The sequence below is a fragment of the Dicentrarchus labrax genome, unplaced genomic scaffold (assembly GCF_905237075.1).
Source record: "Dicentrarchus labrax unplaced genomic scaffold, dlabrax2021, whole genome shotgun sequence".
Taxonomy (NCBI): Eukaryota; Metazoa; Chordata; class Actinopteri; family Moronidae; genus Dicentrarchus; species Dicentrarchus labrax.
Genome location: NW_026136705.1, coordinates 4829725 through 4843514, shown reverse-complemented (window position 1 = coordinate 4843514; position 13790 = coordinate 4829725). Strand labels below are relative to the sequence as shown.

Sequence of the window (13790 nt, the reverse complement as noted above, 5' to 3'; positions counted from 1 at the left end):
CAGGGAGCCACTGGAGAGGGGTTAAAGACCCGCATGTGACTGCAGAACCACAGGTTGCCCCCCTGTGCGCTAATGGAAAAAGATAAAATGAGGGGGCTGAATGCCTTTGGTTTGTGAAGTGATGAGACAAAGGTGAAATTTCAGAGAAAATGGTCCCAATTTATGGACATAGATGTGATTGTAACACATTTGTGTAAAAACACAGTTAAGCAGGGTGTTCCTCAAGTGGGCTGCATTGTGTTTCACGCTGTGGGTTTTACATCAAGTTTAAAGTTCAAAGGAAATCCATTTAGGTTGTAGGCAGTGCACAGACCACCTCTGCAAAAACATCACACAGTATGATGCAGTTTACTGCGGACGTTGTTTAGACAGTGGCTAACAGTAATCACCCACGCTTTTTTTTTCACAGTCTTGCATTGCCGGCTGCTGAAATTGCTGAGAGTAGTGACAGTGGTTGTGGTTCTTTTTACTGGCGAGCCCCCCTTATCATATCATCATTTTCCTTGCCTGCTCACATTATGGATGGATTTAAGCTTTTGACTTTGCGAGTATAAGATAATCTATGTATTATTTTTGTCACTTCTCCTCCTGAATGATAAGACGGTGCTGTATTTTTGTAGTATGTTGTGCAATATAAAATCAGATTGGGATCAGACTCTCTCTCTTTCAGTCTACTGTATGCACCCTGTGGTCTTACTTATCAGTTTCCTGCAAATTTTCAAAGCAGATCTCAAGTTGTGTAAGTTTCAAATTGCAAGTTAAGTCTTATTTGGGCGTAAAGTCTTTTATCAACGATGTATAACCATCTTATTTATACTTCATCTTTGTACTTTTAAATAAATACATACTCCTCACACACTATGGAAATCATTTGTGCCGATATTGACCTCTATTTTAGCAGCTGTACGCTCCTCAAGAGACATTTAACATATTTAGTAAGACATATGGTCTTGGCGGGTGGCGAGTATACATCCTCTTTTAAAGGCAACAGCATTGATGACAACTCACAAGCCTTTATCTTGATGCTGGGTTGTTCACTTCCTTCTTTCTTCACCAGTACTTTAAGCAGCACACAAACCATAGATTCTGTTTAAGATGCATGCAGTTTTAGACCTCACTGCAAATTAAACAGAGAAAAATTTGGATTTTTATTTACACGTGTGGAGGAAAATAGCACATAACACACAGAATGCAGGTGCAGAAATAGTGTAGAGCCTGTATTAATACATGTCCACCCAGAGTTAGTACTAGCAGTCTGAACCTTAAGTCAGGACTACCAGAGTTCATAGCATTTACTTTTTGTCACTTGACACAAATAATACAATGGTAATACAGAACAATCTACTGCTTGCTACTAGCTGTGATTTAACGAACGATCTGACCAATAATCTAAACTTTAATTTTTAATACTTGTTATGTTATGTTCTTTCTCCTGTGCATATGTTGTATCTCACAGTATATCAGACTAGGCCAGGCAGCTTCATTTGCTTTTTCATAGACAGGAACCCTCCCCCCACACTCCACCCTCCACCCTCTCTCTATTTTTTTTTTTTTTTGCTAACTTGCCACAGCACAGTTTGATAGACAAGAAGAGGAAACAGACGTTGTTCCTCTCCTCACAGAGATGGTTGGTGGTCGCCTTCGTTGCCTGACCTGCTTCCTTATGTGCAGTTCTGTGCTGCTTATTGGGGTCTGCTTCAATGGTACGTAAACCACAGCTCGCTAGTTTATGGACTTTTACTGTTATGGAAACTGCCCTGTTTTTTGCCCGATGCACTCTGTCATGTGCTTAGAAAAGAGACTGCATAATTGTGTGCGCATGTCATTTGGACATGACGTGTATTCCTTGGAAGACGCTGCTCTTGTGTGTTTGCAAGTGCAAGACGGTGTTTGAATAGCAACATTGAGAAATGCAACTGTGGTTTTGTTTTGCGATGTACTGATGGAGCATCCAAATTGAAGAAATTAATACAAGGAACAAACTTTTTAATGTTCAAAAAGTTGACTCCTGATAAAAGTCAGGATAATAATAGTAATATGACAAGTCCTAATATTCTCATGGTACTCGAGATTTTTTGAAACTTTTTAAAGTGGTTATGATTGCATAAATAGGCAAATTATATCTTGTGGTCTATATTTGTGTATATGCTTTGCATTTTGGTGCACTGTGTGTCAGCAAATTTCCTGCTGCATCTACTTGGCAATCTTTATGCAACTCAGGGATGGATCGTTCTTTCCTCTTTCTGTCTCTCTTCCTCTTTATATTTTAATACCGTCCAATAACTATTTATAATAGTAATATAGTAAATTCTGGTAAATCATGCTTGGTGAAACACAGTAATCGCTTAGAAAGGAACAAGTTTGCAGAAGCAGAGGAGTGCACGTAAGTATTAAAAAAACTTGCTACTTCTCCACTTACAGTTCACAGATACAAGCCAGGAATTTTTAGATATTGTGTCAACATATAGTTAATAGCAAGCACATAGTAACTTAGTAATTGACAGCTGTTTGCACTGGGAACACTTCATCATAGCAACAGAGGTTTAAATAAAGATTACATACGGACACATCATGACAGCAGAAACAAGTGAACATTTCCTGAGTATCCACCAGTAGCAGCAGCACTGACCGAAAGTGATGGCACACTGTGACTTCAGTCTTACCCCTGTGACTGTGGTGAGAGTCTGTGGTTGCAACACTTTTTCATGAGAAAACAAGCAATGGAAACCTGGCTAGCTTTACAGAGTATTACTATAACTATCAATACAGTATCAGCTGCTAATAATAATTCACAGCCACAACGGTGGCTTTGAGTTTTTTTTTTTTCTGATTCTGTTATGTTCAATTGGCCTACCTGATGCCATGGAACTAACACTATTGTATTTCCAATTTCGGCAATATGAAAAAAAAAACCTGATGTTTTTTTTAACAGGACAAAATAAGTCCCAAAAACTCACTTAAAAACATGACTCATATGAAGCCTTTTCCGATCCTCCTCCAGTACATGGTTGAGTCAGATAACTGAAAAAGTTTGTTCTAGTTAGGGAAAAGTCTATGTCATGGTTAAAGGAAACCAGTGTTGACCGTTGGCAGGAGGAGACAGGACACAAACAAATGCAGCAGGAAGACATTTTGCTTGCTGGTGGCCTTTTGAAAACAACGAGGGACGCCCACACACTTTCTGCTGAGACAATATTTATTTACGTTTCAGTGTACTGACAACCTTCATCAGGTTTTTTTTATATATATTAAAGTTTGCTGGTGGCATGTGATGATGTCATGTATGTTGGGTTATGTAATCTACTTTGTCATGTCGTCTTATCATTCATGTAATGTTGTCATGCTAATTATCTACGCCATTTTGTGTTTTTGTTATGTCATGTCATCTATGTTGGTCGTTTTTTTATCATTCCATCCTCATATACTATCTACTCTGTGCATACTAGTCGTAGAGGCTGTGGTTACAAGACATTTTGTCCTTTCTATTCCCCACTCTATGGACATTGAAGACAGTCTACCCAATGTTAAGAAACACATTTGACAGTGATTTTTCATACTCACTCACTGTTTGTGTTTGTTTTTGTGTTTCAGATGTGGAGACTTCCAGTTGTCAACGTGTCATCATCCATAAAAAAGTTGGAGACACGGTGGAGTTTTCATCATGCTCACCGACTGAAGGGGTCACCACTGCAAACTGGAAATATGGAGGGTTAGACATCACAGACAACGATAAGATTTCTCCTCAAAACCAGTTCCAGGGCAGATTAGAACTAAACCCCACAAACTTTAGTTTAACAGTCAGAAGACTGACTCTCCAAGATTCTGGTGATTTCGGTTTTCTATCAGAGGTGGATGACACACAGAGGCCAACAGTCGTCATCACTCTGCAAGTTCATGGTAAGATGCCTCTGTTTTTATTACCCAAGTGACCTAATATTTTTTTATAAATTATCATTAATCATTAATTAGTTAGTTGTTGATTGATTAATTAATACAAAACAGATGTCACAATAATGGCAGCAAAAATAATTAAACCCAGGTTTTCTTTCTGTGCTTGTGTTTTCTGTGCTCTCCCTATCGTAGCCTATTAATGTGAAATGGTGGCGGTGTCTGATACTAAAGCCAGTAGACCTTTTTCACAGCAGCCATTCAGGTCAAATAGGGTGCTGCTATTGTGCATATTGCCTCACTGGAAAGGCTCTGCTACACTTACTGGCTTAATTTGTATAATTGGTAGCGTGATTACCCTACTATTTTATGTCAAAATGGCTGCAACTATAAAAATTCACCTTTATTAACCTCTTTGTTTATCCGTCTCTCTCTGTCTTTCAGTGAAATCTATTTACTTGAAAGTTAATAATAACTTTGCCAAAGCCTCAAGATAAGATTATTTAAACAACAGATGTTGTAAACTGTGTCCACATGTGATATCATTTCTTGGTGTCTGTATTTTTTATGCCTATGAAGTATGTCATCCCTAAGTCGGTCCATAGTCAGGAATTGCTTTTACTTATTAATTCTTAATAAACTTCCAAATTATCACAAATTAACCTACTGATTTATTATCTCTTTTTGGGTCAGATGACATTAAAATGTATTTTTAGTGTGTGTGTTTGTCGGCCTAGTTCTCCCATACATGCATTTCTTACCATTTTATATGTACACGTATAATGTATTTACCAAATTCAGCCAGATCTTAACTTAACTGTCCCTCTTTTTCTCTTTGTCTCTGTCTACTGCCTCATTAGAGCCCATAACTAAACCGCCCATCCTGACTTTCTATTTCACCTGGAACGCCGTGAACGAATCCTGTACAGTTTTTATGGAGTGCAATGCAACCTCTGACAGCAATGTCACCTACAACTGGACTGTGAGGAATCAAACCCTAAGTGGCCCCAAGCTGCAATACACCATCAGAGCACAGGACGGAGACACTGAATTCATCTGCACAAGTAACAACATTGTCAGCGAGAAGTCGGCATCCAAAATTGTGAAGTGCAGCAACGAGACACAAGAAAAAAGTATGTACACAGAAGTGATCATAGTTTATTAGTGTTGAATTGTCTTTAATAACGTTTTTATAAATCACAACTGGCGATGATGCAGAAGAAAAAGAGGCACGCAAAGGTGATTGGACATATAAATGGGTTCACTTAAGTATCTGGAGTTATATGAAAGATATCCACAAATGTATTTAGATGAGTCTTATAACAATGTGACCAGTCAGAGTGATCCTTTATGCAATTACAATCTGACTTGTGAGAAACACTTAAAATATTAAAGATCCCCTCTGGACATAGGCTATATAAAATAGTTGATTTTCATATGATATGATTTTTTCTTTTTTTTTTTTTCAAACGGCAAAAAACAAAAGCATAATTTTCAAATTAAAATCCTCAAATAGGCACCTATTCTTTAAAGTTCTTTAAAAATTCAAGAATCTATGAATATGCAAATGTTAATTTCTAAAGTTTTCCTGCTGGATACAAGATGTCTCCTACTTCACTGTAAAGTCCATTCTCAGTGTATGTGCACTGGTGAATTCACATTTCTACATCACACTTGTATAATGATTTGTGATATCACAAATCATGCTCATAGGCCCTGTGTCAAACTCTGCACATAGATCATTCTGCACAGTGAAGATCAAACATCCTATTATAGGAACAAGAAGAAGTGGGAGGGGGAATTTAATATAGCTATGATAAAACTGCAATACTTTTAATATCTTTGATTATATTTTGTACAGTATAGTTATTCATGCCATTAGGTTGTGTGAAGCTAATAAAATAAATTTTGAACATTCCAAATGTTAATTCCAGATGTTTCCATTTAAATTATGACTAATCAAAACTCAAATTTAATATACCACCAATGTAGTTCTGGCTTGTAAGGACAACTATTAGAGGATGCACACAGAGGAAAGCATTAGCCAAAACGCCGTACCTGGTATTCTTCTGCAATGTAAATGAGTGAAGTGAAATTCTAAAACTCAAAATTGTGACCCCGATTGCTTCTGTTTATTTTAAAGTGTGATAAATTGCATGTGGGTTAAACCAGTGAGATATCTCAGATTATATCTGTCACGTGAATCTTGTCAAGCTGCTAAAAGATAAAAGCAGCCTGCCATACCGGATGAGAAGACCATAGATGATGGTGATGATGTTAATTAGTGTGAACATACTGTTTCAGTTTGACTTGAGGTTAGATACTGTTCTGACTGGTGCTCTTTTATAGTAAAAAAGTGACATTTCTGTATTTAACACATTTAAGTTATTTGTTTTTGCCCTGATTGTTTTATTGTCTGTCCATTGCTGTTACTCAGTCATAATAATAACAGTGATTATACCTATTATTTGCAGGCACAGTAAACTTGATCCTCATCGTGGGTGTGGCAGCTGGAGGTTGCTTGATGATTGTCATTATAGTTGGAATAGCGGTGGTGTTTTGTCACTGCAAACCAAGTGAGCCAGGTAAGAAACGCTACGCTTGATAGCAGTTTGCCCCTTTTAACTTTATAATGGTGACATTTTTTCATGCTCCCTGAGGTTTCCATAATGTATAATTGATTTTTGATGTTGATGTTGCCTTGTTTTTTCTTTCTAACACCAGGTAGCGACTCAAATGACCTCACCGTGTACGCCGATATCACTGAAGTTACAAGTGAAGATGTAAGTGTGCCCCAAGCAGTTTCAATAAGAGTGCAATTCTTGTTTTAGACGATCAAATGCATGTTTTACCCACTTTGCTGTTTCTCCTGTTCTCTTTCTCTCATGCATGCACATTTAAACTTTCAGAACATGTCAATGAAGCCATGCTCAGTGTATGAAACCATTGACAACAGAGTCAGCACAGTCACACCTGGGGTAAGAGCAAAACATTTATCTTTAAGTTTCTTGCAGGTGAGACTGAATTAGTCCCTGTAATTTGAGTTTACAATATACTACTACTACAGCTAAAGCATGTGGCTACAGTGTACTTTTACCTCCTTTATACTGATTACATGATGCCTTTTTAGAATTTAAGGATTGCTTTTATTGAAGGGTAAAAAGTGCCAGCAACATTATTGGAAAAAAGTAACTCTTGTATGGAATGACTGCTGACACAAATATGGTTGGACTGTGGTCACTAGTGGTAACTAGAGGGTGATGATTAATGCTAAAGTTAAGTACATCAGTAACACAAGTAGAGGTCCGTCACCAAGTCAGTAAAATTCAATTCAATTCAATTTTATTTGTATAGCGCCAATTCATAACAGAAGTTATCTCAGGACACTTTTCAAATAGAGCAGGTCTAGACCGAACTCTTTAACATTAATTACAGAGACCCAACAGTACCACCATGAGCAAGCACTTGGCGACAAGGGCAAGGAAAACTGCCTGTTAAAAGGCAGAAACCTAGGACAGATCCTCCGGCTCTAGGTGGGTGGTCGTCTGTCTCGACCAGTTGGGGTGAGAGAGAGAGAGAGAGAGAGAGAGAGAGAGAGAGAGAGAGAGAGAGAGAGAGCGACAGACAGACAGACAGGTTCACAGCAACAACAGTATTGGCAATGGCAGTCAAGCAGGACCATGGCAGGAGGCTCCACCAGGATCCATGAGAACCTGCGAGACGAGAAAGCACAAGAACTCCGGGGAAGAAGTGGAGTTAGTAACATGCATTAAAGGGACATGAATGAGTGCAGAAAGAGAGAGGAAGAGAGTAGCTCAGTGCGCCATGGGAAATCCCCGATAGTCTAGGCCTATAGCAGCATAACTAAGGGATGGTTCAGGACTCACCTGATCCAGCCCTAACTATAAGCTTTATCAAGAGGAATGTCTTAAGCCTACTCTTGAATGTGGAGAGGGTGTCTGCCTCCCGAACCACAACTGGAAGCTGGTTCCACAGGAGAGGAGCTTGGTAACTGAAGGCTCTGGCTCCTGTTCTACTTTTAGAGACTATAGGAACCACAAGTAGCCCAGCATTCAGAGAACGTAGTGTTCTAGTGGGGTAATAGGGTACTATGAGCTCTTTAAGATATGAAGGGGCCTGACCATGAAGAGCTTTATAGGTGAGGAGGAGTATTTTAAATTCAATTCTACATTTTATAGGGAGCCAATGCAGAGTAGCTAGTACAGGAGAGATGTGATTTTTTTTCTAGTTCCTGTCAGTACTCGTGCTGCAGCGTTCTGAATTAATTGGAGCGTTTTAATGGACTTATTGGGGCAACCTGATAATAAAGAGTTGCAGTAATCCAGCCTTGAAGTAACAAATGCATGGATTAGTTTTTCTGCATCTGTCTGTGATAGTATGTGTCTAATTTTTCTAATATTACGTAAATGAAAGAAGGCAGTCCTAGAGGTCTGCTTTATGTGGGAGTTAAATGACAAATCCTGATCAAAGATAACTCCAAGATTCCTGACAGTGGTGCTAGAGGCCAAGTTAATGCCATCTAGAGTGACTATATCTTTAGACAATGAGTCTCTAAGGTTTTTGGGGCCAAGAACAAGAATTTCGGTTTTTCTGAGTTTAACATCAGAAAATTGCAGGTCATCCAGGATTTTATGTCCTTAAGACATGTTTGTAATTTAGATAATTGATTAATTTCATTGGGTTTGATTGATAGATATAACTGCGTATCATCTGCATAACAGTGAAAGTTAATGGAGTGATTCCTAATAATGTTGCCTAAAGGGAGCATATATAAAGTAAATAGTATTGGTCCAAGTACAGAACCTTGTGGAACTCCATGACTAACTTTAGTATTTATGGAGGATTCATCGTTAACATGTACAAACAGAGAACGATCTGATAAGTATGACTTAAACCAGGTTAGGGCAGTTCCTTTAATGCCAATTTGATGCTCAAGTCTCTGTAAAAGAATATCATGGTCAATGGTGTCAAATGCAGCACTAAGATCTAATAATACAAGTACAGAGACAAGTCCATTGTCAGAAGCAGTCAGAAGGTCATTATTAACTTTAACCAGAGCTGTCTCTGTGCTATGATGAACTCTAAATCCTGACTGAAAATCCTCAAATAAACTATTGTTATGTAGAAAGTCACACAACTCTTTGGCGACTACTTTCTCCAGAATCTTAGAGAGGAACGGGAGGTTAGAAATCGGTCTATAGTTGGCTAAAACCCCTGGGTCAAGAGTAGACTTTTAAGAAGGGGTTTAATTACAGCTACTTTAAAGGACTGTGGTACATATCCTGATAATAAAGAAAGATTAATCATATCCAGTAAAGAAGTGCCAATTAAGGGAACAACTTCTTTAAGCAGCCTAGTTGGGATCGGGTCTAACAGACAGGTTGATGGCTTCGATGAAGAAATGATTGAAGTTAACTGATGAAGATCGATTGCAGAAAAACAGTCTAAATATACATCTAAGTTTACATTGACAGAAGTCCCTGAACTTGGAGAGCCACTGATAACTGTTGATGGCAGTTGGTGATTAATTTTTTCTCTAATAGTAATCATTTTATTATAGAAGAAGCTCATGAAGTCATTGCTACTTAAGTTTATGGGGATATGTGGCTCGATAGAGCTGTGACTCTCTGTCAGCCTGGCTACAGTGCTGAAGAGGAACCTAGGGTTGTTCTTATTTTCTTCTATTAGTGCTGAGTAATAGGCTCCTCTGGCATTACGGAGGGCCTTTCTATAAATCTTAAGATCATCTTGCCAATTTGAGCGATATTCTGATAATTTGGAAGAGCGCCATTTCCTTTCAGATTTCCTAGCTATTTGCTTTAACTGGCGGGTTTGGTGGTTATACCAAGGTGCTAGTCTCCTATGTTTTAATAATTTCCTTTTTATAGGAGCGATATAGTCTAATGTTGATCGTAGTGAGCCTGTAGCACTATCGACAAGATTATCAATTTCAGAGGGACTAAAGTTGTTATAGGACTCTGTTAAATTCAGACATGGCATTGAATTAAACACTGAAGGAATCTCCTCCTTAAATTTAGCTACAGCACTGTCAGATAGACATCTGCTGTAGGAAGTTTTGCCTAATGGCTTATAATCTAATAGTATGAATTCAAAAGTTACTAAATAATGGTCAGATAGGAAAGGATTATGTGGGAAGACTATTAAATGTTCAATATCAATGCCATATGATAAAACAAGGTCAAGAGTGTGATTAAAACAATGAGTTGGTTTATTTACACTCTGACAGAAGCCAATTGAGTCTATTAATGATATAAATGCATTACTAAGGCTGTCATTGTTAACATCCACATGAATATTAAAATCACCTACAATAATTACTTTATCTGATTTAAGGACTAAGCTTGATAGAAACTCTGAAAATTCAGATATAAAATCAGAGTACGGTCCAGGAGCGCGGTACACTATAACAAATAGAACTGGCTGCAGTGTTTTCCAGTTTGGGTGAGAAAGGCTAAGAACAAGGCTTTCAAATGAATTATAATTTAGTTTAGGTTTAGGGTCCATTAAAACGCTCGAATCATATATAGCTGCTACTCCACCTCCTCGGCCTGTGCCTCGAGGAATGTGAGTATTAATATGACTGGGGGGTGGATTCATTTAGGCAAACATACTCCTTGTGGGACAACCAGGTCTCAGTAAGACAAAGTAAATCAATATCATAATCTGATATTAATTCATTCACTAAAACAGCTTTAGAGGACAGAGACCTGATATTTAACAGCCCACATTTCATTCTCTTATTTTGTGCTACTGAGGAGTTGGTTTTAATTTTTATTAGATTTTTATGTTGAACTCCTCTTGTTTTTATTTCTTTAAATAATTTAGGTGGTCGGGGACAGACACAGTCTCTATGGGGTTTTGGGTGGGTGACTGTTCTAAAGAAAGCGCAGAGAAGTGTGTAAGACGCAGCTCTGCTTCCTGGTCCTAACTCTGGACTGTCAGGTTTTAGAAATAAACTTCGCCATATTTCTAGATAAGAGAGCCGCTCCATCCAAAGTGGGATGGATGCCGTCTCTCCTAATCAGACCAGGTTTTCCCCAAAAGGCTTCCAGTTATCAATGAAGCCCACATCGTTTGCTGGACACCACCTCGACAGCCAGCGGTGGAATGACGACATGCGGCTATACATGTCATCACTGGTCACATTGGGGAGGGGTCCGAGAAAACTACGGTGTCCGACATTGTTTTAGCATAGTTACACACCGACTCCACATTAATCTTAGTGACCTCCGATTGGCGTAAACGGGTGTCGTTACCGCCGACGTGGATAACAATCTTACTGTATTTACGTTTACCTTTAGCCAGCAGTTTTAAATTTGATTCAATGTCGCCCGCTCTGGCCCCAGGGATGCATTTGACTATGGCCGCTGGCTTCGCTAACTTCACGTTTCTGACTATGGAGCTGCCAATAACCAGAGTTGGTTCCTCAGCGGGTGTATCGCTGAGTGGGGAAAATGTATTAGAAACATGAATGGGTTGGTGGTGAACTGTGGGCTTCGCCGTTCTAGTCTTCCTTCGCTCAGTCACCCAGCCTCCCTGTCTTCCCGGCTGCTCGGGAACTACCGGAGGATCTACAGAGCTAACAGAAGCTACCTTCGGTCGGACCGCACCGGCTACCGGGGGCTGGCTAACTATAGCGGCTAAAGATATCTCAGTGGTGCGGTGCCGTTCCTCTAACTCACTAAGCCTCGCCTCCAGCGCAGTAAATAAACTACATTTAATACAGGTACCATTATCTTTAAAGGAGGCAGAGGAATAACTGAACATCTGACACACTGAGCAGGACAGAGGAGAGGGGAGGGAGAAGCCATAGCTAACTGCTAATGCTAATGAAACTAGAGTGTATGAAAACTTTGAAAGTAGTGAAAAGTCCCTAAAAGAGGGAGAAACTCCAAGTGTTTACGTAGAACTAGTCTACGTTTAAATGTTAAGCGGGTAAATAACCGCTGTAACGAGTAAAACTAATTTATATTTAGCGTTCACTGACAGAGCTACAGCACCAAACAGTGTCACAGAGCAGGAAGTAAACCGGAAGTGAGTCAGTACGCTTACCGTGCACGTCCAACCACCACTCAGTAAAATGACTGTAATGTCAGTTACACCGCTATCTAATTCTCAAGTTTTCTAACTGTAGCTAAAATTAGCAACCATCTGCCACTGGGCAACGTTCGAATAGCAAAATGTGTATCGCTAATGAGCTATTTGTTATGTCATCTTTTAAAAGTTGCATAATATCACTCCAACATACATTCTGGTAGGCGGGTAACTTGAAGATTTGCTAGATAAGCGGACGTCGACGGTGACAGACCAGATCCTGAACAATTATGCTTGTGACATTTCTTCCTCATATTGCAAAACACAAAGTGGTAGTGTGTGAATTATTGTTAAAATGTGTCTTTTCTACATCCTTTTTCCCCACATGTAGCCTCAGACTGTGTACGATAAGATCCAGCTGAGTCGTGTGAGGAAGGCGTCGGTGTCGCCATACCAAGAAATCTCCTAAAGGGTCACAACACAATGTATAGCTTCAGATGTTTGATACTTTGCTCAGAACAACATTTTATTTAGGCATTTATAACTGTTCTACTGTTGGCCTCGACAGATTGCACCTTCCCTTTATTGTATTTAAGAACAAAAACTTTCACTTCGAGGGCCCAGGCAGTAGCCATTTTAAATAACAATTTTGTAAATTCTGTAAATACAGAGATAATATTTAAATATTTTTTAAATGTTTTGTGTGTTTTGTATGTCCCCTAATAAGTACTGTACTATGCAAATCCTTTGTGGATGTCATTCCTGACACCTGCTTAACAATGTTTCATCCCGTGCAAAGGTCATATTAAATTCCATTTACCATCATTACTGCAACTGTGTATTTTTCTATTGTTTCTTGTATCAAATGTATCAAACTAGCAGAAGTAATATGATGTATGTTAATGTTATGACATGCAACATTAGATGCATACAAATGCATCACCATTAGCGTCTCAACTTCCAGCTACACTGATATTGTTTTCTAACTTTGCTGGCTGGGTGGACCGATAATAAATCATGCTCAGGCATTATTCTAACTGTCGCACTGTAAAGAGTTTTCACACATTCAATTCAATTTCACACATCATTGCAGGAAAATCTGAGTGTTAATAGTGTCTAATAATCTCAGACCTGAGCTGTGATGTGCAAGAAAGACAATAATACTGAGGACAGGCTCAGTTTTGTACAGGGGTTATAAAACTTCGACTTCCTCTCTCACTAACACTTCGACTGTGGTTCAGAGGGCGGGTCACCCACTAATCGGAAGGTGGTTATCGGAAGACTAGAAAGGTGCTATACAAGCACAGGTCCATTTCCCATTACTTCACTCTGATGCTCAAGGCTCCACCCACTTTCATTTACAAAACTCTGGTTTTTGAGGTGTGTTTCTTAATATTACAATCTCCCATATATTTTACACACTAAACGGCACTAAGGGAAACTTCTAGAAATGTGACGAATGTGCTACACATGTAAACCTGTATCAAAATTGTTGTGATTACTTAGTACATTGTGATTTGTCTTAGATGACATTGTAGCTGTCATATTACCTGCAACAGTGCCATGTTGGTGAAAACAATTTGATAAAATTTATATTTTTTGCCTTTAACTAGTTTGACAGTGATAGTAACATGTGTTACTGTTCCTGGTGACCACATAAATGTATTCACACTACTTCTGTTAAAAGGCTACATTACATTTCACACTCCTCACAATGACACTTGACAATAATTACAACACACACTTATATAAAGTAATGTCTCTATCCATACAAAAGGTAGCTAAGTGAATGCTGCTTCCCTTCTACGTGTGTAGTGTTTGGTTTG

At 38.8% G+C, this 13790-nt stretch overlaps 1 protein-coding gene across 1 annotated transcript; it reads left to right on the top strand.

The window, feature by feature from the left end:
- Window positions 1-1581: 1581 nt before the first annotated feature.
- Window positions 1582-12789, top strand: LOC127364354 (SLAM family member 8-like). Its single transcript, XM_051401809.1, has 7 exons — window positions 1582-1703; window positions 3592-3897; window positions 4749-5021; window positions 6363-6473; window positions 6613-6671; window positions 6798-6866; window positions 12356-12789. Exons 1-7 carry the CDS (start codon window positions 1625-1627, stop codon window positions 12431-12433), a joined length of 975 nt encoding a protein of 324 aa, XP_051257769.1. The 5' UTR covers window positions 1582-1624; the 3' UTR covers window positions 12434-12789.
- The last annotated feature ends 1001 nt before the right edge of the window (window positions 12790-13790 follow it).